Genomic DNA, 26266 nt, shown 5'->3' on the forward strand with positions numbered 1-26266 from the left:
AGTTTAATAATTTTTAAATAGAAAAAGTAAGTGTTTAATATCAATGTAAGAGCGAGGAAAAAAAACTCAACTTTATAGGTAGATGGATTAGTTTTAAGTTCCTTTTAGATTAAATGAACCCTATTTAGTGAATTCAAAATAAAGCGGCAATTAGTATACATGCATCATTCTAAACTTTGTGTTTGTCGAATACTCTTATGTCTGTTGATTATGACAAGCCTACTTATACTGCTTGATAAGTATCTTAATTCACATTTAAAGGTTAATTCCTGGTGGCTAATGAGGAGAATGCTAGCCTGTAACAAGGTTGGCTTTGTTGACGGAGTTAGTCCCATGACAAGCAATAATTATCACTTCCTATACTGATGATTACAGAAGCATGAAGCTCTAGTATATAAAAATAATAATGGAAAAATATAATGTATACTATTAATTTATAAAATAATTATTTTCATGCAGACACCTGAATTTCCATTGTTCTGTCTTACACGTGTTTCATTGCATATTGTTTCATTTGGAATGATAATTAATGGTATACATGAAGACGGAAATTCACTTTGCTTGAGCTTTATATTTGTTACAATCCGACGCCTAATTTTTTAAATAGATACCTCAAGAGTATATGGTTTCTTATAATCTTAAGAATTCCCTTCCACCTCCATCTTTCATATTTGACATTCAGTTGTCAGATTCATTCTCATGACATATGTAGGCGTTCTGACATAATTTAAGTAATGAGGGTCACTTTTATTAAAAACAAATTAAATTAGTGGCCCCCTTCCTTATATAAAAAAAAGAAAATCATTCAGGTTTAGACAATTTTTTTCTCTTTTAGGTCCCCCGACAAAAGGAGAGTGAAACTGTAAATTCTCCGTTCGTCCGTCCGCACTTTTCTCAATAACTACGCCTTGGAATTTAAAAAAAATTTGCACAAACATTAAACATGATACAAGTAAAAAAAATAATAACGGATTTTCCGGGAAAACTCCGGTTGATCCCCTAGAGGTACCTTTCGGGTTAAAATGGCTAAAATTGACACTTTTGTGCTTATCAAAAAATAACTGATGCCTTGGATTTTTATAAAACTTTCTGAAAAGTTGTAACTAACTGATTTCTATATAATTTTGTTTGTTTATACTTTGCGATAACTGTTGGGCTCTTTTAGGGCTAATAAAAACACTCCATTTTTTGGACTATTTTACCATATTTGTCCAAAAGTTTCTATTTATGTTTATTTAGCAGTTTTGCTGAACTCAAATTTAAATATTTTAAAGGCCTTGGGGACTTTTGGGGCTAAATGGTGTGGGGCAAATGATGGACTTAATCATTTCTTTTTTTTTTTTTTTTTTTTTTTTCATGGTGCAGAACTCAAATTTACACATGTTAAGACCTAAAACTGCCCCGATTGTTCAGTTTCATCAGAATTTGACGTCCCTTGGGGTCTTTTGGGGCTAAATTTGGGCAAATGCTGAACTTAGTCATTTTTTTAATGCCTCGTTCACTGTGCACTCCCGGGGGACCATGCATGCTTCACTTGTTCTTTTTCTATTTTTTTTTTCTATTTTCATTTTCATTAAAAGAACTGTCCTTGAATCAGAACAGGTATATTGTCACCTTTAAGACTGAAACAATAGATTTATTGTAGCGACTTGTGGTAACTTTGTTTACCTAAATTGAATAAAATAATATATATAAATTTCGTTTTTCATTTTTGCCTGACTTTACTCTTGCAGGTTCTTCCAGCTGGCCTGATTTTTTGGAACCTGCCGTCCGTCAGTGGTGGGCAAGTAAATTTGACCCTTCTGAATACAAAGGGACAAATAATGATGTCGTCACCTGGAATGACATGAATGAACCGTCCGTTTTTAATGGCCCCGAAATCACTCTGCTCAAGGATGCTATCCATCTGAGCGGTTGGGAACATAGAGATGTCCACAATGTCTATGGCATGCACCAAGTGAGAAAAATGTTTTTTGCTTTTTTGTATGGTTAAATGAAAAAAACAAGTTGGTGCTTGTCCAGAATAATAATAATGAAAATTAAAAAACCTTTGGATATACTTTTAGAAAATATAATTCCTCTATAAAAAAAAAGTCGTTGGTGGGGAGGGACATCTACCAATAACTGATGATAACCCTTTGTTGAAGCAGCATAGCACTACTGGAAGTAGTTACAAGGTTCTGATCTTTTTATTTAATAATCATTGAAAAGTTTTATCGGTCTTATTTTAATTAAGAATTATTGAAATTATTTATTTTTTATTTATTTATTAATTCTTTTTAAAGAATTATTGAAAAAAACTTTTAAAATATTAACTATATGGGGGATATTATGAATTGGATATGTTTTTTTTTTTTTTTTCGTTTCTTTTATGATGTTTGAAATTGTTATTTTGATGTCAATTTTTACACCTTCCTAAACATTTATTATATAAATTCAAATAAAATAAACTTATTTTTTTTTAAATTTTGTTATTTAAAGTGCAATTATATCATTATCTGTATAATTCTAATTTTTATTGTATACTTTTCAATAATGTCCTTTTCTTATGTTTTATTTCAATAAATCGCTTCCCAATAGAAATACTGAAGAACAATAAAGATAACTTATTTGCCTTGTCACTGGTTCCAGTAGTGCTACGCCGGAAGTTAGGAAGTACATTAGCTGACTATAACCGATAATTTATTTTGTTTTTAATAACTAGCACCGAGCAACTGTAGAGGGTCAAGCTTTGAAGACCAACAATCACGAGAGGTCATTTGTGCTTAGCCGATCCTTCTTTGCTGGATCTCAAAAATATGGTAAGTATTTGATCTATCACGTTGCTTTTAAGTTTTTTCATACCTGAATATAAATGTTATAATTAAAAAAAAAAAAAAAAAAAAAAAAAAATTAAAAAATAACTAACAAATATGTACGTTACTCGATCAAGCGATAAATTTTAAAAGTATATCAATATGGGTACAAGTCCACTGTTCAATTTAATTACTGTATATTTTGGCGTATAAGGCGACCGTCAGATACAAAATCGGAGAAAATTTTAATAAATTTATATCGGTTGTATAAGACAACTGCTAAATCACAAAACTAGAGATTGCAGCACTCGATATCTTATGAAATATATTGGTTTTTAAAGATGATTTTTCAACTTTAAGGGTCGTCTTATATGCTGAAATACATGGTAAAAAAAAAAAACAGAAAAATCTTTTATGAGCATACTAGTGTTGGGACAATTAATTGGAATCGGAAAAAAATCTGAACTTTTTGGGGTATTGAAAAATTTGTGCCTGTATTCTGATGTCAAAACAATTCTTTTAATTGTCCTTTTTGTTTAAAACAAAATAAAAAAAAAATAAAAACAATCTTTCACTGTTGGTAGTCATGTTAAAATAGCTTAAAAGCAATAAATATTTACTATCAGTAAAAGTAAAATCCATAAATCACCCCCTCCAATGTATTTTTACATTTTGAGAAAATATCTGCACATTTAACATGTATTTACTGTAATCGGGGAGGAAAATAACAACTCTATAGTTAAATATTTAGAGATTTCTGAAGAATCAGGAGTTTGATACAGAATATGTAATTGTATTAGCATCAAGGGAAAAATATTGAAAATCCTTACATCACTAGTAAAAATGTCATATTCCAAAAATTGTATAAATTAAAATAGCTTTTTTAAATCAAATTTTATAAGTAAACAAAAAAAAAAAAAAAGAACCATGTCAAGGGCAGATAACTCTACAATACTTTAAACTTAGGAGTTGAGTTTGCAATGCTAACGATTTCACGTTAATTGCTTAAAATCGTTTACAAATTATTTTCTTTTTGGGGGGGGAAGAATATTTTATCAATTTACATTTTTTTTATGCAAAGAAAAATCAGAAGTAGAGATACATTATTAAATTCTTGATAAAACTGTATTGAGAATGGTGGTAAATTCTGGAACACAAACGGTTGCTCGTTTTAATGGTACTACTACCGTCTTCGTAGCTCTTAATCTTTTTGAGTTTAAAAAAAAGTTTTATTTTAAGAATGACCTCTTGTATATCTAACAGATTGATTTAGTAGTGTATCCATTTTTCATTTGCTTGTAAGTTATTTTTTTTAATTAGTTGAAACCTATTGAATTGAGTATGTCAATGGTGTTAGTTATCAATGCCACTGATCTTAAAAAAAAAAGAGTATGAGTGAATGTATCCATATAAGAATCTATATGTGGTTGGGATAATCTTTTTATATATATATATATATATATATATATATATATATATAATATACATATTTGTATATATATATATATGTGTGTGTGTGTTACATGAAAGAGCTGTCCTCTTATGTAAGTAAGACATACTAGATAAGTGAAAATGATATTAGGATAAGACTAGAATCGAGCCCTTTAGGCAAGTGTTAAAGATAATAATGGAAAATGGAATGTTAGAAAGAGTTAAATATTGTTTGTCGGAAAAAGAGTCGATTGTGCATTCTTTTAGAAATGTGGATATTAAATATGTCAGTTAAATGAATGCACAATGCGAGTTAAAATATATTTAAAAATAGGTTAGAATTAGAATTGAGGATTCTTTGTTTGCCAAAAGTGTGTTGGACGGACAGGTGTAGAAAACGTGATATAGTCACGTTGGAAAACACACTTCTGATGTCATAAACAAGGAGATTTCTTAATATAGGAATCTGAGGGTTCGAAGTTAGTCAAGAGTATATGAGGATCAGATATTCAGAGCAAATCACACACAGTGATAGTCAGTTGGAGAGGAGAGCCCCTTAGAAGTGAAGGGAGGAAAAATAGACCATGTAAATCAAAGTTTGAATTCCTGACATCACCGATTGGTCGATTGAAGAATAAAGAAACCAACTATGTTTGTAACTGTTTGTCTTGTGTCGTCATTCCTTACAACAGAAAAGGTAAATGTGTTTTTATCATCTTGTAACGAACATTGTAACCCCTTCCACATATTGTCTCCTCCCCACCATCATAAGTGAAGTATCTCCTCTCCTCTATATGTGTTTAGAACTGTTGTATTATATCTCTCAGCCGTATTAACATGAAATTACCAAGAATCATCCCAGTCAAATATAAATCTCTCCCTCATTTTCATCTGTTCTGGGTCCCCGTCAATGTGTCCCCAATATGTACCCCTATGCAACATATTTTTCAATGTTTTATTTCTTGTTTATTGATGTTACTTGAAAGAAACGTTTCCTAACGATGGTCTCGTTAGTATGCCTTTTCTCTGGTTTCATTTTACTTCAGTCGAAGTTCTTGGAAATCAAGGGGGTGCTTTGAACTCTATATGAGATACATAGATATTCGGATATTCCTTTAAAGTTTTCATTTATATCTCTCACAGAGTTAGTAAAGAAGTTGGAACATAATTTTCCCCAATTGACAATTTAAATATGTTGTCATATATCTTTCTCTTGGTCTTACTGGACTCCAGGACAAGAATTCATCTAGTCTGGTGGAGTATCCAGCTTTGTGCTGTTGCTTGAGATAACGCCACTTGGAGAAGGTGCACCATTCCTCATAAAAGCTAATGTGGGTTACCCATACTGATAGTATTAGCGGCCCAAATAAAATATGTGATTTTGAACATTTAGTCTGTTTACTTTTAGGAAAAATATCCACATGCCAGGTTATCCTGACAAACCCTGTACAGAAAGACCTTAGACATTTGAGCAGTGTCTAGTAGGCATTCAAGTTCTCTCCATAGGTGTGTGTGTGTGTGTATATATATATATATATATATATATATATATATATAATTTTGAAACTGTCCCATCACTAATATATATATATATATATATATATATATTAGTGATGGGACAGTTTCAATATTTTTACCGACTCCGTGCTAAATTTCCGATTCCGATTCTTTATAAATCTCTAAATCTTTAAATCTATAAGATTTTTTATTTTCTCCAATTTTCGTAAAAACACATGTTAAATATGCAGGTATTTTCCTAAACGTCAAAATACAATTGTGGAGGATGATCTATCGCTTTGAGCTTTACTGGTATTTTAAAATCAATAAATATTTATTATTTTATCATTATTACCAGCAATGGAAGATTTTACTTTAAGCAAAATAAAATTTAAAAAAATAATACAATTAAAAGAATCGTTTTGGCATCGTAAAATAGACACCGATTTTTCCGATACGGATTCCAATACCCCCAAATCTTCCAATTTTTCCGATTCTCGATGCTGATTAATTGTCCCAACGTTAATGTGTGTATATATATATATATATATATATATATATATATATAAAGCAGGGATCTCTGACGTTGCCCAGGATTACATGAAGATTAATGAATGTTTTACTCTACCATATTTTGTCATCGAAATTGGTGAAATACCCCATTTTTTAATCAAATCGATGAATTGCTTGCTCTATTTGAGAACCCACCATGATGCACCAAGAAGCTTCACATGACTTGGTCCACAATACATTGTGGTTTACATAGCACTATAGAGAATCTACTGTTTACTTTATAAAATTATTTTTATATAATGTCTTGAATTTAAAATCTAAAAGTTCAGTATCATGCTTCAGTTGTGCTCTAAAAAGAAACATCCATTTCGAACACGCCTTTGTCATATCAAAGAACTTACTATTGATTTTATATATTGGTCCTTTCTGCTTGTGCGGTAATAAAACTTCTCAAATACACTCGTGATGTTAGATTGTATAAGGTGTTAACTTTAGTCAAAATCACCTGTTTCCGCTTTCATTGGATTTCTTCAATTACCGATACTTATTGAAAACAAAAACCTAAAAATGCTGCCAGGAACATAATAAAGAACATGTGTGAAATAAAATTTAAAAAAAAAAAAAAAAAAAAAATCTGCCCAGCTGCTTAGGAGACCATAGGGAACAAACATATTCTCACAGTTTGTTTCATATAATAGTTGAGTAGATAGATGGAAGATAGATATATCATTCTAAATTGCTTACCTTGACTTGTTATAGCAAAAGCAAGATAATAAAAATTACCAAAACTTGGTCGACATTTTTAAAAGAACAAATAATTTTTCTTTTTTTTTTCTTTTTTTCCTTGTTTCTTTCTTTTCCTTGTTTCTTTCTTTTCCTTGTTTCTTTCTTTTCCTTGTTTCTTTCTTTTCCTTGTTTCTTTCTTTTCCTTGTTTCTTTCTTTTCCTTGTTTCTTTCTTTTCCTTGTTTCTTTCTTTTCCTTGTTTCTTTCTTTTCCTTGTTTCTTTCTTTTCCTTGTTTCTTTCTTTTCCTTGTTTCTTTCTTTTCCTTGTTTCTTTTTTCCTTTTTTTCCTTTTTTCTTTTTTTCCTTTTTTCTTTTTCTTTCTTTTTTTTCTTTTTTTTCTTTTCTTTTTCTTTTTTCTTTTCTCTTTTTTTCTTTTCTTTTTTTTTTTTCTTTCTTTTTTTTTTTTTTTTTTTTCTTACAAATCATCTGGGGAAAAATCTCTTTTGAATAATATGTAAGTCAACGGTCAATAATAGCACAGGCGTAGGACTTAAATACATGTGTGCACACGATGTCTATGTAAACCAATAAAGCATGGTAGGAGATTAACTGTTATGGACAGTCATGTAATATACGAGGTGCGTTAATTAAGTTTCCAGACTTTTTTTCTCGTACGAGCACTTTTATTGGTAGTACACACACGGAAACTCTAGAAATCTTTGGCTGCCATGCGTTTATTATATCATTCCAACAGCTTCTGGAATGTCCCATCGAAGTCCTTTTGTGTAAGCGTGTCAATGATCCTCGTCACAGCCTGCTTATCTTCGATTTCTGTTTACAGGTGCTATCTGGACCGGTGACAATACGGGTGAATGGAGCCATTTAAAAATAACTGTTCCAATGATGTTATCTTTGAACGTTGTCGGTATGACTTTCTCTGGTGCGGACGTTGGTGGATTTTTCCGCAATCCTGATGATGAGCTTCTTACGAGATGGTACCAGGTGAGCAAAACTTTTCCCTCTTGTATTTTTTTTTTTTCAACTTGTGCACATGCAGTTTATCTGAATTCACTATGGAAATTACAGGATTCATAACTCAAACCGGTAATCGTGCATAAAACCAGACTCTAACTTTCAAACACTTTGGCAAGTCAATTGAAGTATGGAAGCACAAAATGGATACAATTTTCAAATATTTTTTATGTTTATTTATTTTTTTTTTTTTTCACCCCTCTTATAATAAAAAAATGTAATGTGTAAACTTTTTATCAATTTTTTGTTTTTAATCGCATATCTTTTCAAATAATTATATAATTTTATATATTTTGTCAAACTGTTGGGATATTTTAAAAATATATTCACAGAAACGTGAAAATAAAACAATGAATTTGTCACAATTTTTAATGTTTTAGCAGTTTAAAAAAAAGTGAATGTGCAACAAAAAATAGTTTAACAGTTTTAAAAAAAAAACCCATTAAATTCAAACAAGATAACAAGTACCAATCCAGTAGATGATATTGCTGAAACATTTATTTTGAAATCGACGATCGTAATAGATTGCGCAGGTAAAGTATATTTAAATAAAGTACATTTAAACAAAACGTAAATATGTTTGAAAAAAAAATATATTAACAAAAAAATATCCTAATATTTTGCCCAAATATATAAGTAAGCAGTTTTGAAAAATAGCGGAAGTATTGTATCCATTTGGTGCTTCCATACCTCAATCGACAGATGCAGACGCCACCTGCCGGTGTTTGAAACTTAGGGTCTGATTTTATTCACAATTACCCTCAAATCTTCTAAGAAGAACGTTTGTTAAAATTTTAGCAATTTAGACTTCAAAATATGCTTTCTGAAAGTCATTCGTTATGTAAAATTAGAAATTCATACTTGTTTCAATAGTGGAAGTATTGTATCCATTTGGTGCTTCCATACCTCAATTGACAGACGCAGGCGCCACCTGCCGGTGTTCTGAAAGTAAAATTAGAAATTCATACTTGTTTCAATAGCAAAATAAATCGTTAAAAAATTGATCAATACTTGAAAAAAATTTTTTTTTGTTTTTTTTTGGTCCCCCAACAAATGAAGGATTCGACTTAGTAATTCACTTCTGTTCGTCCGCTCATCTACTTTGGATTTTTTTTTTTTTTTTTTTTTTTGTACAAACAGGAGTCCTGGTGAAAGTAAATTTTTGCCAGAACGGATTTTCCAGGATAACTCTAGTTGCCCCAAAATCATTCGTCCATTCATTTATTTGCACTTTTCTCAATAACCGTACCTTGGAATTTTTTAAAATTCTGCACAAACATTAGTCATGGTGAAAGTAAATTTTTCACTCATGGAAGGGGATTTTGCATACTCGGCTTGTTTTTTATGTTTCTTAATTTTTGAGAGGAAGATTGGTTATTCGTATGATTTGAATTCTTCAGCCTGCAAGGACCCACGGGGTAGTGGTTAGAGTACTTGTAAAAGTGACCTTCTGAAGGTTCAAGGTTCAATCCTCAGTGTGGCGACCGAAAAATACAATTGCAAATTATTTTGGACCTTTATCCAGTCATGGCTGACAGAACAAGAACACGCTACCCCCTTGAATTAAATCTCTTTTGAATAATGATGTAAGTCAACGGTCAGTTGATAACACAGGCGTAGGACTTTAAATACATATGTGCACACGATGTCCATGTAAATCAATAAAGCATGGCAGAAGATTGACTGTGATATACGAGGTGCCTTAAATAAGATTCCAGACATTTTTCGTATGGGCACTTTTATTGACAGTACACACATGAAACTCTAATTTCCTTCGAAGTAATCTCCTCCGGCTGCAATGCACTTACTGTATCATTCTAACAACTTTTGGAAGGCCCCACGGAAGTCCTCTTGTGTGAGCGTATTGTTGATCCTCGTCACAGCCTGCCGTCTCCTAAATTGTGTCGTAACGACAGTCTAAGGTTTTCCTTGAGCTTAGGGAATAACCAAAAGTCACAGGGACCAGGGTTTAGAATATAGCAAGGGTAAGAGACTGTCTTGATGCCCATTTTGGTCAAATAGTCTAGATGTCTTCAAGTCCAACACAAACAAATTCCTGATGAACTGCCCCCTTAAGTAATGACATTTTATCAAATCTCCAATACTAACTATTACTATGATACTATCCCATTGATTACTGTACACATAATAATTCTTATCCCCGAGTGGCTTCTGGGGCTTGATAAGTGGTGACCACCATGTAAAAAAAATAAAAAAAAAAAAAAATAATAGTCTGTGACAAGAATGGAGTTATAGACTGCACCCTTGGGATGCACAAATCTTCTACATCTTCAGTTCCTCAAGAATAACTGTGTACAGTTCCCACACTGACATCAAACTATGCATTTATTGTCTCTATAGACACACGACGGTCCTTATCCATGAAATTCTTTATTTGGCCAATCAACTGGTGTGCTGACTTCCTTACTCTTTCCACACCTCTTGTCATCCCTCACAGACTCCCTGCCTTCCTTGAATGAATCTTTTATGCTACTCAAAAACTGATGCTCAATTCTTGAAAGGTGGTTCAAAAGCAGTCTGAAGCGTTCCATACATTTTTGTGGCATTTTTTTCACGTTTAAAACAGAATTTTATTGCATATCATTTTTTTAAAGTGTGCTCATGTCTAAAATATTTTCCTTTGGATCTGTTTGCATAGGCTGGTGCCTTTCAGCCATTTTTCCGCCTCCATTCCCATCTGGACACCAAACGCCGTGAACCTTGGTTGTTACCAGAACAGAACAAAAACATTATCCGTGCAGCTGTTCACACACGTTATACATTCCTTCCTTATTGGTACACTGTGTTTTACCAAAGTGAGAAAACCGGTTCACCTGTCATGATGCCATTGTGGGTAGAATATCCGGAAGATTCCACCACCTTCAAGATGGATGATCAATATCTTATTGGTAAGACATTCCACATATATCTTTTCACAATTTTTTTCCATTTCATTTTTTTTACCCCCAGTTTATTCCCCCCTCCCTCATTTTATTTTTACTCAGTTTTATTTTTTTACCCCACATTTTATTTTTATCCCCCCCTCCTCACCATTTTATTTTTTTACCTTCATTTCATTTTTTTCCCCCCCATTTCATCCCCCACCCCCATTTTCCCCATCACAGTAATTACTAATACTAATAATTGTTTTGGCTAAACAGGTTCTGCTTTATTAGTGAAACCAGTTGTTGATCAAGGAATAGCCACGATGGACATCTACTTTCCAGGAAAAGGCGAGGTCAGTATATTTATATATTTTCAGTAGCATTTTTAGTATAAAAATACTTTAACAGAGTATGTGATTTTCCTGCCTGGCACCTACACTTCATTTTTTTTTTTTTTTTTTTTTTTTTTTTAATGAAGTTTATGTTTAATATCTACGGTATTTCTGTTTATAATAAGAATTCTGCATTAATAAAAATATAATATTTATGCATATTTTATGACTTGGTAACGCCGGGCGGCCTGCTAGTAATTAATAAAATGTCTTTTTTCTCAACTAATATGCAAATTAGTTAATTTTGTGACTGCCATGACATATTCATAAGTATAAGTAGTATATAAATGATGGTGTCAAGGCGAATTTGAAATCGGATGTTAGCATGAGAAAACTGGTCTCATTTTGACATTTATTCATTTAAATTAGATTTTTGTATGATCTGCTGATATTTTTTATTTATTTTTTTATTTATTTTATTTTATTTATTTATTTTTTTTTTTTTGCAGGTCTGGTATGATATCTTAGACTTCAAAACTTATGCTGGAGGACAAACTGTAAAAGTTGATACACCACTGGACAAAGTAAGTTTGATAAGATTGAAAATAATTATCGGTTTATCAGTCAAATTACCATAACAACAATTCTTTCTAGATGTAGATTAGAAGGCTAAATTATCATCTGTATAATAGTTTGCTTTTTCCTTTAGTTATTCTGTACGTTATGCTTGGAAAAAGGCCAAATACAATTTTTGAAGGCCAAACGGCTTTAAAAAAAAAAAAAAAAAAAAAAAAAAAAAAAGGGCCAAGTTTACACAAATTTGGCTTTAAAAAGGCCAGATTAAAAAAAGTGTGGGTTCCATATAGAAACGTTGATGTAATTTAAATAAAATCAAATATGCATCAAGTGCACTTGAAAGCCAAAATGCAACGTAATATTAAGAAAATAAACAAATATTTTACTTGTTTGACATTTATCACATAAATATATTTCAGAGCTAAACTCCATCCTCAGTATGTTTTTTTTTTTCTTCTTTCTTGCCATGTTGTAAAGTTGGAGAAAGAAAAGTCTGTAAAAAGCCACATTTTGTATCTCAGTGGTTGTATTTTGAAATGTTGGAACAGTGAAAATAACGTCAAGAATGAGTTCCATATAGAAACGTTGATTTAATTTGAAAAAAAAAGAAAATATGCATCAAGTGTGCTTAAAAGCCAAATCAGCGTTTCTATATGGAACTCACACCCTTGACGTTATTCTCGTATTGCCTATGCACTGTTCCAACATCTCAAAATACAATCGCTGATATACAACGCGCGGCTCTTTACAGACTTTTCTTTCTCCAACTTCACAACATGGCAAGAAAGGAAAGAAAAAATAAAATATACTGAAGATGGAGTTTAGTTCCGAAATATATGTTATGAATTTCAAAAAAGTAAAATGTTTATTTTCCTAATATTACCTTGTCATTTGGCTTTCAAGGGCACTTGATGCATATTTTATTGGCTTTAAAAAGTCCAATCTGGCATCTCTGGACTATGAGTGACTTCCCTTTGATCGAGCCTCGTTTTCAAATAATATTTAATCATTCTTGTAATGGTGAGTTCCTTTTTCATTGCAGTCCTTCACTGAAGAAAGAAGTCATTAAAACCTTACGTAAAGAAAGGGAGCATTTGAAAGAAACAAGGCAAAAAAAAAAATCTGCCAAAAGGTGCTGAACTGAAGGACAAAATTAAAGATTATTTCTTATAATGTGATTTTAGTATTTGTATTGAACTATGTAGCACAATATTTGAGTATTCATTGGTAGTTATTAATTTCTCATTTGGGTTGGTTCTATATTTAAAATACAATAGACACTATTTCATGTTCATTTCATATTTGCTAGATATTGTTTTTTCTGTTCAAAAATCTTTTTTTCTTTTTTTTTTTTTCTTTTTTTTTTTTTTTGCATTATCCAGAAAAATATCAGTATTATCTCTCATATATATATATATATATATATATATATATATATATATATATACAGTGATGATCATATTTATTGGCACGGTAAAATAAAAGTTAAATTTTGTCTAATAAATTCTAAAAAAGGGATTAAATTAAAGAAAATAACAAAGTATATTATGTATTTTTAACTGGCCTTTCCGATGCAGCAATCGGATTTTAGAAAAAATAAATAACAAAGGAACAACAAACATAATTGCAAAAAACCCTTGTTCAAAATTATTGGCACGGCTTTGTTTTTCTTTTAGTATCAGTATAATATCAATCAATTTCCGGTTTACGTGCTTTCTGAACTTTTTTATAGCCATATTATGCTTGTTTAACGCTAATTCAGTGAATAATTTTTTTCAGATAATTTTTAGATAGCGATTTATTTAAACTATTATAAGTGACTAAATTATAATTTTCAATCGCCATGGTTAAAACTAAGGAACACAGCGAAGACGTCAGGAAGCTTGTTGTAGCATGCCATACCAATGGGGAGGGCTATGATAAGATTTCAAAGAAGCTAAACCTTCCCAAATCCACTGTTAGAGCCATAATAAACAAGTTCAAATCGCAAGGCCACGTTATGAGTTTAAAGGGTAGAGGGAGAAAAAGGATTCTTTCCCCAAGAGATGAACGGAAAATTGTTCGACAAGTAAAACAAAACCCAAGGATCTCTGTTGGGGAGATTGTTGATGAACAGAGCACCTCTGGAGTGAATGTATCTCGACATACAGTTGGTAGAGTTTTGAAGAGAGCTGGTTTAAAAGCATGTCGTCCGAGAAAGACTCCCTTATTGAAGCCTATGCACCTGAAAGCAAGGCTAGCCTTTGCAAAACGTCATATTGATAAAGATGTTGCATTCTGGAAACGTGTTCTATGGACTGACGAAACGAAAATAGTTATTTGGCCATAATAAAGTGTCTTATATTTACAGAAAATCTGGCGAAGCTTTCCTGCCTAAGAACACCATACCCACAGTGAAGCACGGTGGAGGCAGTTTGATGTTTTGGGGATCCTTTGCTGCCTCTGGACCAGGGCGACTTGTTAAGGTCACAGGTAGCATAAAAAAGGAAGATTATGTTAAAATATTGGATGAAAACCTGAAAGACTCTGCTAAAGAGCTCTCACTTGGTCATCGTTGGTGGTTCATGCAAGATAATGACCCAAAGCATTCGGCTAAACTGACTAAGAAATGGCTTGAGGACAATCATATTAATGTTTTGGAGTGGCCATCACAAAGCCCAGACCTTAATCCAATTGAAAATTTATGGAGAACATTAAAATTGAGGGTAATGCAAAGGAAGCCTAAGAATCTTATTCAATTGGAGGATTATTGTCAGGAAGAGTGGGCTAAAATTACTACTGAAGAGTGCAACAACTTGGTTGTAAACTATGAAAAGCGACTGAGGAAGGTAATCAAGGCCAAAGGCTATACAATTGATTATTAAATAAATCGTGCCAATAATTTTGAACAAGGGTTTTTTGCAATTATGTTTGTTGTTCCTTTGTTATTTATTTTTTCTAAAATCCGATTGCTGCATCGGAAAGGCCAGTTAAAAATACATAATATACTTTGTTATTTTCTTTAATTTAATCCCTTTTTTAGAATTTATTAGACAAAATTTAACTTTTATTTTACCGTGCCAATAAATATGATCATCACTGTATATATAAGTGTTTAGAGGTACAAAATTTATATAATGATTTAAATAAAATGTACGGAAATTTCTCGAGAGCTCTTTCGGCTATCATCTTGTCAGGAGAAATCGATAGCATGCAAAACAATATTACTGGCGAAATTAAAGAGCACTACCGGGGAATCTAGCATATTCAATTCCCCGTAGTGCTCTTTAATTTCGCCAATAATATTGTTTTGTATGCTATCGATTTCTCATGGCGAGATGATAGCCGAAAGAGCTCTCAAGAAATTTCTGTACATTTTATTTAAATCCTATATATATATAAATAGAAAAATACAAGCAAGAAAAGTAATATGATTAAACTTAAACATGGAAAAGAAAAGGACAAGATATTCTAGTTTTTACTAGAATATCTTGTCCTTTTCTTTTCCATGTTTATATAAATTTATAACTTAAAATATTGTAGCATTAAGAATTATAAAAAAAAAATTCTGAATGCTGCAATATTTTAAGTTATAAATTTCAGACAGGCATAGCTAGTTCGCAAATATAGTAGATCTGTCTAAATATAGAAGTGGGGTGGGGGGTGGGGGTCTCTGTTCAAATTGTTAAAGAATGGAATTTTTGCGTTTTCTTTTTAAATTCTATTTTTGGTTTATTTTTACTTTTTTTATTTTCAGATCCATGCTTACCAAAGAGGTGGCCATATTATTGCAAGGAAATACCGTATGAGGCGTTCGTCTACGTTCATGAAAAATGATCCATTCACATTGTTTGTTTGCCTCAGCACAAACGTAAGTAAATTGTTTATCTACAATATGGATTCATAAACTTCATTTCGTAAAACAGATGTTAACAAAACAAAGTTACACATAAGGCCAGTCAAAATAGAAGTGGAGGGGGGGGGCATCTATGGTCATCCTTGTCACTGTATCCTTGATTTTTTCCAAGGTATTCTTAGCTAGAGTTTTCAGTCACCATAACATCACATGAATAATTATTTCATTGGAGTGGGGTGAGGAGGGGGAGGAAATAAGTGAAAATCATGTCAGGAGAGAATGGGGAGATCCAGTTTTTTGCATGACCAAAAGACAAGAACAAAATTTAAAAAAAAAAAAAAACAGGGTTGAGTTTTTCTTGTAATTTGGAGAAAAACTGAATTTATCTTTTTCAAGAAAAGTGGTTTGGTTTCTTGCTTAGATTTGCTTTGTCTTCTCTTTTCCTGTTTTTTTTTTCTCTTTTCCTGTTTTTTTTTCTCTTTTTCTTCTGTTGCTTTTCCTCTTTTTCTTCTGTTGCTTTTCCTCTTTTTCTTCTGTTGCTTTTCCTCTTTTTCTTCTGTTGCTTTTCCTCTTTTTCTTCTGTTGCTTTTCCTCTTTTTCTTCTGTTGCTTTTCCTCTTTTTCTTCTGTTGCTTTTCCTCTTTTTCTTCTGTTGCTTTTCCTCTTTTTCTTCTGTTGCTTTTCCTCTTTTTCTTCTGTTGCTTTTCCTCTTTTTCTTCTCCTGTTGCTTTTCCTCTGTTCACGTTACACTTGAACTTCTGCACGTCAGTACAGTTAGGGAAGCAGGCACCTGGAATGGAATTCCAATTTTTTTCCCTCTTTTTCTTTGCCTGTTTTTTTTTTTTTTCTCCTCTTTCATAGTGTTGGTAGGGAGAAGTAAAAGGCTTATTTAGAATTGTTAAAAAAAATATACAAAAAAAACTTTTGTATGTATTCGTCACAGAAAAAAGATGTCATATTCCAAAAATCACATAAATCAAAGTATTTTTTACCAAAGATATCAAATTTTATGCCGAAGACAGACGTAGGATTTTTGATCTCTCCTGTTGTATAAATAAGAGGGAGACAGCTTGACAAAATCAGCCTCATAATTGATACAATTTAGTATTAAAATCACAAATTATTTTCTTAGATAAAAAAAAAACCTACTTGATCAATTTACATGATTTTTGGAATATGAAATCCCCATTCTGTGATGAGTACATACATCAAAGTTTATTTTAATAAGTGCAGTTCTAAATAAACAAGAGTTTTGTTTAATTGGCTTCCTATCTCCATTTAAATACTTGGGATCTTTCTCTTGCTAAAGGCATATTTTTTTATATATGTATCAAACTTTTTGTGTTTTTTTCAAATTTTATTACACATAAAAACAATTTTTGACCATTCCTGTTACATAGAAAGCGTTTTTAACAAAATTAAAAGCAAATGAAAAATAAAAATGAAGTGAAAATATATTCGTATAAAGATAGATTTTAAATCCACACCATTTGTTAAATAACCCCCTTTTCAAGATAAAAAATGAGATTTTACTTTTTTTTTTTTCTTTTTTTTTTTTTGTGTTTAGACATTTATGTGGAAACACCTTTAAACAAGCATGGTGGAAGAAACAGAAAAAGACAATTTTAGAATTTAAAGAGCAAGATAAATGACTCCATTATTTGCTCTGGGTTTTGGTTTTTGTTTTACGGCATATCAACCCTTTTCAGGTCATTTAATGCCGAATCCAGTGATTTTGAAGAAAAAGTTTTTAATAGAATATATTTTTTTTAAGTCGATTTCTATTTAACCCATAGTTGAGACCCTAACAGGTACTACCACTCCGGATCAGAGTGGACCTGGGAGCAATGGCAATTAAGGGGTGGCCCACACTCCCAAAGCCCACAAGCTGGGGCCTCACCATCGGATATAGTTTAAGGTCATATCCAGGACCTCTAGGATTTGATTTTACAGTAATCTTCGAATCTTCTTGGATCCGTGTGAATGAATTAAGATGAATATTTCCTGATATAGAATCCCACCGTTCAATGAATCTCATATTTTTATTCCGTTTTATTGTTGTTTTGTTTTTTTAGTCCCCCGACAAAAGGAGGATGGACCTGTAAATTCACCCTTGTCCGTTCATCTGTCCGCATCTTTCTCAATAACTATGCCTTGGAATTTTCTGAAATTTTGTACAAACGGTTGCCCCTGTGGGTGCCTTTCGGGTTAAATTGGCTAAAATTGACACTTTTGTTCTTATTAAAAAAAAAATTGATGCCTTGGATTTTTATAAAACTTTCTAAAAAGTTGTAACTAACTGATTTCTATATAATTTTGTTTGTCTATACTTCGTGATAACTCTTGGGTGTGCCCCAGGGGCTCTTTTAGGGTTAATAAAAACACTCAATTTTTGGGATTATTTTACTATATTTATCCCAAATTTTCTGTGTATGTCTATTTAGCAGTTTTGCATAGTGCTGAACTCAAATTTGAATATGTTAAGGCATTGAGGACTTTTGGGTCTAAATGGTGAGGGGGGAGGGTAAATAACGGACTTAGTCATTTTTAAAAAAATTTTTCATGGTACAGAACTCAAATTTATATATGTTAAGGCCTAAAATTGCACTGTTTGTTCATTTTCACCAGGATTTGACGTCCCCTGAGGACTTTTGGGGCTAAATTGGGTGGGTGGGGTAAATGCTGAACTTAGACATGTCTTATTATGCCTCATTCACTGTGCACTAACGGGGGACCATGCATGCTTCACTTGTGTTTATGTATATTTATTCTAATTTTATTTGATTTTGTTATTTTAATTTTATTTTCTTCATTTGTTTAATCCTTGTAGGAAATTTCCAAAGGACAATTATACATTGATGATTATCACTCGAATAATTACAAAAAAGGAGATTTTGTTCTTCGAGAATTTGTATTTGAAAACCACAAATTGACAAGCAGGTAAGCCGTCTTTCTTTTCTTTTTTTTTTTTTCTTTTTTCTTTTTTTTCTTTTTTTTCTTTTTTTTTTCCCTCAAAAATTAATTCTATCCTCACTCTTCTACAGCAATATGTCAGACAAATCATTAATCTTAACTTTTAGTTGCTAATAATGCAATTTATTCTTTATACAATGTTTGCGTTTCATTGGAATTTTGAAAATTGTGGAGATATGAAAGGGTAATGTTTCTGGATTTTTTAGATGAAGATTATTTGGATTCTTTGGACTACCATTCTCATATCGTTTATTTTGTTTATTTTTTTCATATTGCGGTCAATGTAACCCCAGATCTTCTTTAGGTGTATCTTGTATAGGAACAAGAGCATGCTACCCTCATATTTAGATAACGGTTACGATTCCAAATTCCATGCAGAGTCCTAAGTTTGACAAGATACACCCAGAGAAGGTCAGGTTACATCAACCGAAACCTGCAAATAATAAATAATGAGAACAGTAGTCTAGAGAATCTAAATAATTCGGCTGATTCATTCAAATAAAATTTTTTTTTTTTTTTTTAATAGCTAATTTCACTATCGCATTGGAATTTAATTCTAAACTAATCAATAGTAAAGAAAATCTTCCCTTTGTTCCTCCCCCATCTTCCCTTTGTTCCTCCCCCATCTTCCCTTTGTTTCCCCCACCATCTTCCCTTTGTTTCCCCCACCATCTTCCCTTTGTTTCCCCCACCATCTTCCCTTTGTTTCCCCCACCATCTTCCCTTTGTTTCCCCCACCATCTTCCCTTTGTTTCCCCCACCATCTTCCCTTTGCTCCCCCCAATCTCCCCCCCCACCCATCTTCCCTCCCCACCCATCTTCCCTTTGCTTCCCCCCACCCATCTTCCCTTTGCTTCCTCCCACCACTTCACCACCTCACTTTGCTTTTCATGTCATTTCTCTAAAAAACATTAATGAACATTATTTACTTCTAAGTCTGTTTTTATTTTTATTTGTTTTTATTTTGTATTTTTTTTGTTACTTTTGAGCTGATGGTTACTTCTGTTTTTCAGACCTTTAAATAAAAGTTCATATCGAAGCAAAGAATGGTTAGAAAGGATAATCATCGTGGGTTTGGTGAAAATGCCACGTAAAACCACAATGCATGTTGAGGGTAAGTAACAAAAAAACAAGTTCAACACAAAATTATTTATAGTAAATTATAATTGTTATTATTCCTCCTCTTTTAATAGTAAGAAAACTCGATAATTCAGTAAATTCTATTTTTACTTGTAATTATTTTTCTACTCAACCTTTTTTTTTTTCTTTTTTGTAATTTTTTGGAATTTATACTAATTTTGACATGGCTCATAAGTACGTAATGTTTTCATCTTACATGCGTTGGTTTTAAAAAAAAAATGAATGTAAACAAGCACCATATTATATAATCTAATATATAAACGACTGTTTGTCTGTCTGTTTCCATATTTTCAAGCTCTCTTTAAAAAACTAAAAGTCGCAGAGTCTCAAATGATTGAATTTTTTATAGGTCTTTAGCTGGTTAAAATTGTTTTTAAGGGGTCGAAAATGGATTAAAATTTTTTAAAAATCGTTAAAAATTTTGTACATTGATTTTGGTTTATTTTTAATTTTTAATCAGTTTATATGTGTGTCATGTTCGTACAGTAGTAACGTCACCAGCTTTGAATGCTACAGTTTCGGTTTCAATTTTAACTGATGGCACCTAAATACTTTTTTTTTTTTTTTCAATCATGACTCTGTAATAATATATAATATATACAAAATCTAGACAAATTAAAATATATTTAAACATATTTTACACTCAAACATAATTAGTTTGAATATATGTGGCAATCTATCTATATATATATATATATATATATAAAAGTGAACGTGTCTGTGTGTGTCTGTGTACATTTCCTTATGCAATAACTCTGTCAATTTTTAGTCTACAGACTCAAAATTTTATATACAGGTACTGAGATTTGGGAAAATCAATGTGATCGGTTTTTAGCCAGAAATTTGGCAATTAAGGGATCAAAGTTCAACGATTTGACCTTTGAGAACTCTACCAAACTTGTCCGACAATTTTGGGTCTACGCACTTTAAATTTTAGATATAGGTTCCTTGGACATGGATCTAACTTATTAACTTGATTTGAGCCCAAAGCAATAAATTTTAAGGGGTCACAATAGGGGTCAAAGTTAAAAAAAATTGACCTCTGCGGTCTCTTCCAAATTACTCAGACAATTTCTGGTCTAAATATTTGAAATTTTACATAAAGGGTATTCAGAGATAGGGCAAGCTTTTTCATCAGTTTGGGTTGAAAATTTTTAGTTACCAATATATAAATGTATGTATGCATGTCTGTTTGCATGTTTGCCTTAGACTTTCAATAGAGGCGACGGATTTTACCAAGATCAGTATTGTTTTAAAGTTCGCTCTTTCATACGACAAATATCGAAAAATTGGCTAAAAACATTAATATCTTCCCCTTCAACTAGGCACTTTTCTACAGGTGGGGGGGGGTCACATTTTTCGCCAATATTTTTGAAAGTTATCCTCTCCTTTAGCTTGTCTAGCCTTAATTTAAAAAAAAATGTTGCTTCCGGTTTGGCGGTGGTCGTAACAGCATAAACGTTAGGTTTTACCCCGTTCTTTTCCTCCTTTGCGGTACGGGTTTGAGCCTGCCTTCCTACTACCACATTTTTTTTTTTTTTTTTTTTTTTTTTTTTTTGCTCAACATACACATCCAAACACCCGGGCAACGCCGGGCTGAAATGATAGTCAATAATAAAAGCACTTGTAAAAATATTGGGAAAAGTAGTGATATAAATGTTAAAAAGTGGATATTATTCTTTGAAGAAAAATTATCAAATAATCACCTTCAAATATGAAATTAAAGTTTATAAAAACTAGCGTTGGGACTATTATTTGAAATATGAAAAATCAGAACTTATGAGAAAAAAAATTGTACTTTCTAATGCCACGCTCTCGCTCTCTCTCTCTCTCTCACTCACTCACTCACTCACTCACTCATACGCCACATCTTCAAGTCTGGAAATTTATCTTTTTTTTCCTAATGACTATTCACACTGTTTTTATCATCCAAATCCTCTTCATCAGCCTCAAACAATTCATGATCGCTCTTGGACACTGTGAACCTGGTGCGTTTTTGTTCAAGTGTCAAGATGAGGGACCCACCTTGCAGAATTTTTTTGAGAATTCTAGGTAAAAATTCCGAGGTTTTTTGCCATCTGTTGGACGATCTTGCATGACCATCTGCAAAGTCAACCTTATCCTTGTTTATTGCTGTTCGTCCTCAATTGGATCGTCTTCAACATTTTTTCTGCCACACTTTCTCTTATCCAACATGTGATTGTTGCATATGAAGGGGCACTCCCTGCTAATGTTTTCAATATGTCATGAATTTCTAAATGCCTTTCAAATGCAGGTACTTTATCATTCAAACACGATAGTATTTTTTTTTTTTTTTAAATTTTTGTTTTATTCAATTTTCACCTCAAACAAGGCACAGTGCCACTTTGAAGTAAGGGGCTACTATCGAGAACATAAGTTGCAGGGGTATTATGAAGGAAGATTAGTAGCAAGATGTCTGTTCACATTACATTTTAACTTCTGCATGTCAGTACAGTTGGGAAAGCAGAATCCTGGAAAGCAGTTCCAAAGTCTAGCAGTTCTGGGGAAGAAACTATTGGAGTAGAAGGCTTTTTTACACCTAGGGATCTCTACTGTGAATGGGGTGGGATTTAGTTGTTTGTCGGGCGTATTCACGTCGAGGGGGTACAAGTGCTTGTAGTTCGTCAGAGCATTCGCCATTAAAGTACTTGTAGAACAGGCAGAGGGATGCAACATTTCATCGATGAGACAGAGGCTGAAGCTTAGATGACAGTTCAGGACCTATCAGGTTGGCAACTCTTTTGCACCCTGTCAAGGAGTGAGACAAGTAGCAGCTGCACCAGCCCAAATGTGACAACAGTACTCCATACATGGGTGAATGTTGGCCTTATGGAGGTACAGGATACTTTCAGGCGTAAGTAGCTTTCTAGCACGGTAGAGAGAGCCCACCTTCTTCACAGGAGTCTTGGCAATGCTCTCAATGTATCTATTACAGTTCATGTTTGCTGTAAATGTTAGGCCGAGGAGTTTAAAGGAAGTTTAGTGTTTGGATATATGGTTAAGTGGCAGTTTTAGTAATTTAAAACTGCTTTAAAACTTCATTGCTCACTCATTTTTCGACCAAATTTCAAACAATTAGTCTATGGATCACCTTTTCAGCTACATTGAGAAAAAAATTTTTAATTTTCATTCACTAAAACAAAAGTTATAAATTTTCTGGTGTTCAAAATTGTAAAAATATGTAAGGAAGTGAGCAACACGTTTTGTGACTGGTTTTCATAGCAACCATGTCGTTTCAGCAACTACTGTTGCTACTAATTCATCGCTGTTGTGAAAAGAGAAGTAACTCGTGAAACAGAATGCAAGCATGAAAGGGAGATAATTGGGGTGTTTTCTTGAAAACAGACGAGTGCCATACATTGTTATTACATATGTGTTTATGGGGGCAAAAAAATAAGACTGAAATTAAACGAAGAACAAGTGAATTTATTGGAACTCTGGAAAAATCATGGATTATAATAGAACAAGGCCGATAGCCATTAGTCACGTGCTCTCGTGTAATGAATGAATGAATGAATGCGTGAATGTAGGATTGACATGAAATTCTTAAAGATAGCTAAAATGACCGAAAAATGCACTGAAATGACTTAAATAAATAAAAAGGAAATGATTTGGAATGACTTTAATGAACTTAAGGATGAATTGAATTACCTTAAGAATGACTTGAATGCTTACAAAATAACTGGAATCCTTCAAAAACAACTTGAATGATCTGGAAAATGACTTGAATGGCTTTGAGACTGACTGGTTGTAAAGGGATGATCATTTTACATTAAATTAATACAGAAAAGTGATCCCCCACTTTATATCACAAAGTTACAAACATAAGTACAGCATGTAGTACGAATAGATACTACACTTTGATCTTGGCCAAAAGGCCAAGAAAAGGGTATTTATTTGCTCCCCCACCGAGCAAATTAGGCACAAGGCTGATTTTTTAATGTGAGGAGTGAAGGGTAAATGCATGCAGTATCTGCCGGAACAGATACTACACTTTGATCGTGATATTTAATTTATTCCGTTTAAAAAAAAAATTACAATTAAAAAAATTTCAATATAAAATTAAAATCTCCAAAAGACAAAACAAATTTAGACACAAGGCCCTATAAGATGTGGGTAGGGGAGTGTTGCAGGGTCTTTGTAACTAAGGTAAAAATTGGAGTCTTTGGAGACTTTACTCTTGACTGGCAACATTTACCACGATACCTCATTCACTCTGTGGACTCTAAACTAACTAATGAAAACCCCAGTATTTTTGCAAGAAAGGATATATATACAATTTCTGTGTATGTGTGTGTGAAAATATTTTTTTTTTTATTATTGTGTGTGTGTGTGTGTGTGTGTGTGTGTGAAAAAAGTTCAATTGATTGGAAAATAAAGTTCTTTAATTTGGAAGAAAAACAGTTCGTGTTGGGGAGTGGGGAATCTAGAAAAAATATACAAAAAATAAAATAAAATTGCTTAGTGCATTGTTCGTAAGGTCCCTCCCTGAGCTAATCTAGAAAGTTAGATTACCTACTGATTTTCCGGGGCACCGAAAACAAGCGGGAAGATCCCTAGTGGGGATTGGGAAGAATTTTTATCGGGTGTAGGGAGGAAAAATAAATAGATTGTCAAAAATCAAAGGGAGGAAGATGGGAGGGGGGCAGGCGGTGACCTTCGAGTAGGGGTTGACCAGGAAGTGATAAAACAAAAAGATAGGGAGGGGGGTAGTGGTAGGGTAGCCTGGAAAGGTTCTCTAGTGCCAAAAAAAAAAAAAACCCACACAATCGGGGGACAGGATCTCATTTGTACCACCAGTCAAGTCTCTTTACTTTTTATTTGTCTAACCTAGCGGGATGGGCTCTGTAGGACCCAGTACCGCACATGCCATGCTTATGGTGGTTACATAAATTCAAACTTGGTGCCTCGTCGGATGCACAAGCTAGCATCATGCACCCACCTCTTGTCAAAGGCCACTCGAGGCAACCTCTTCCAATCACATCCAATCTTTACTTTAAGCAGATGTTTAAAGTAGACGATCAGATCCTGATCCGGAACAGATATCCCTTTGCGGACTCGCTTGAGGCGCGTGATCCATATGATCATCCTCGCTATTGCTAGTATCGCTAGAAAAAACATTCTTTTCTCCCTAGGCAGCGGCGGATCAATGTTCTCCACAAAATATGACTCGTCGAGTTCAAGCCAGCGCTTGGCATCGATGCGAGCCGTTACCTCGTTGATGTACCCTAGGAGGGTCTTGAGCCTGCTGCAGCGGAAAAAGGCATGACCGGCTGTTTCCCTCATGTCCTCGTCGCAGCGCAGGCAGTAGACCCGGGTTTCTTCATTGTACAGGTTGAGTTCTTCAAGGAGGGGCAGTGCGTTCCAGACAAGTTACCAGGTAATGGAAAATTCCGAGTTTACATGAAAGTCCCTGACCTCCTCTAACGATATCCCCGTCCATTTCACTAGCGGTTCCTTTGTGCTACGCCCCACTAGCTCCCGATAAAGCCTGTTCCTAGACTGTTTGAGGACACTGGTCCCCGGCAACGCTCTAAGTGCGGACTGGCATTCGGCGTAGAATGTTTGTTCCCCCCCTCGGTCTCCGTCAAGCTTCGACCGAGGGGTCAGGTGTGAGATTGGAAAACAAGCTTCCAACCACAGTGACCCATGGAACGTCTACGTACAACGAACGGCTCAAGAAGGCCAACCTCTCTGTGTGCTTGTGACACAGGAGATCGGGCAGTCCCAAGCCTCCCTCGTTTGGATTTCGAACACAGACTTCTCTGCAAACATAATGCTTACCCTCATTCCACAAGAGTATGTCGAGGTGCTCCTGTAAGCTGGTTCGTCATTTTGCAGGGAGGGGAAGTAGAGACAGATGGTTAGGGATGAGCGGAAAGACGTATGTAGCACGCACCTCCGCCCGACCCTTCAAGGACAATTTCCTTTGAATCATGTCTTGACAGAGGATTCGACCTTGGTCTTTACTTCTGACCAGTTTTTCTTCAGCTGGAGATCCGGTCCGAACCACACTCCGAGGATCCGGACCAGGCCGTCGGTCCAACTGAAGATGCCCGGAATCGAATTTACTTCGGTCCAAGCACCCAACCGCAGACCCACCGACTTACTGCGATTGAAGACGGCCCTCGTAACTTCTTCGTATCAAGCGAGCGCCTCAGTGACCACTTGAATTTCCGTGGGGCAAGACACGAACACGGTGATGTCATTGGCGAACGCGGAAACCCTGGCTTGTGTGCCACCAGGGAGAGCTATCCCGCGCAGGACTGGTGTAGTCGCCTCGTCCCTTAACTTGCGAAGGAGGGGTTCCAACGCCAGGACATACAAGAGAGGCGACAGCGGACAACCCTGTCGCACCGACCGGGAGACGGCAGAAGACTCTGACAGCTTACCATTGATCTGCGCCGCTATTATCGGCCTGTCATACAGTACAAAGATCCACTTGCGGAAGTCTGGATTAAATCTGGCGGCCTCCAGTTGGGTGAAGCACTCCGATAGATGCCTTCGAAACCC

The 26266-nt window shown here is 33.9% G+C and overlaps 1 protein-coding gene across 9 annotated transcripts in view; it reads left to right on the plus strand.

The window, feature by feature from the left end:
- The window catches only part of LOC145255656 (neutral alpha-glucosidase AB-like), a 117891-nt gene that overhangs the window by 84156 nt on the left and 7469 nt on the right, over positions 1–26266 (plus strand). For all 9 annotated transcript variants that reach the window (XM_080114201.1, XM_080114207.1, XM_080114210.1 and 6 more), the window contains exons 14-22: positions 1734–1957; positions 2705–2801; positions 7802–7962; positions 10652–10901; positions 11154–11230; positions 11719–11793; positions 15522–15635; positions 18450–18559; positions 19606–19706. In XM_080114201.1, coding sequence (XP_079970327.1) covers positions 1734–1957; positions 2705–2801; positions 7802–7962; positions 10652–10901; positions 11154–11230; positions 11719–11793; positions 15522–15635; positions 18450–18559; positions 19606–19706 — 1209 coding nt within the window. The remainder of the gene's footprint in view (positions 1–1733; positions 1958–2704; positions 2802–7801; positions 7963–10651; positions 10902–11153; positions 11231–11718; positions 11794–15521; positions 15636–18449; positions 18560–19605; positions 19707–26266) is intronic.

The sequence above is a fragment of the Euprymna scolopes genome, chromosome 31 (genome assembly GCF_053919585.1).
Source record: "Euprymna scolopes isolate OS-2025 chromosome 31, ASM5391958v1, whole genome shotgun sequence".
Lineage (NCBI taxonomy): Eukaryota > Metazoa > Mollusca > Cephalopoda > Sepiida > Sepiolidae > Euprymna > Euprymna scolopes.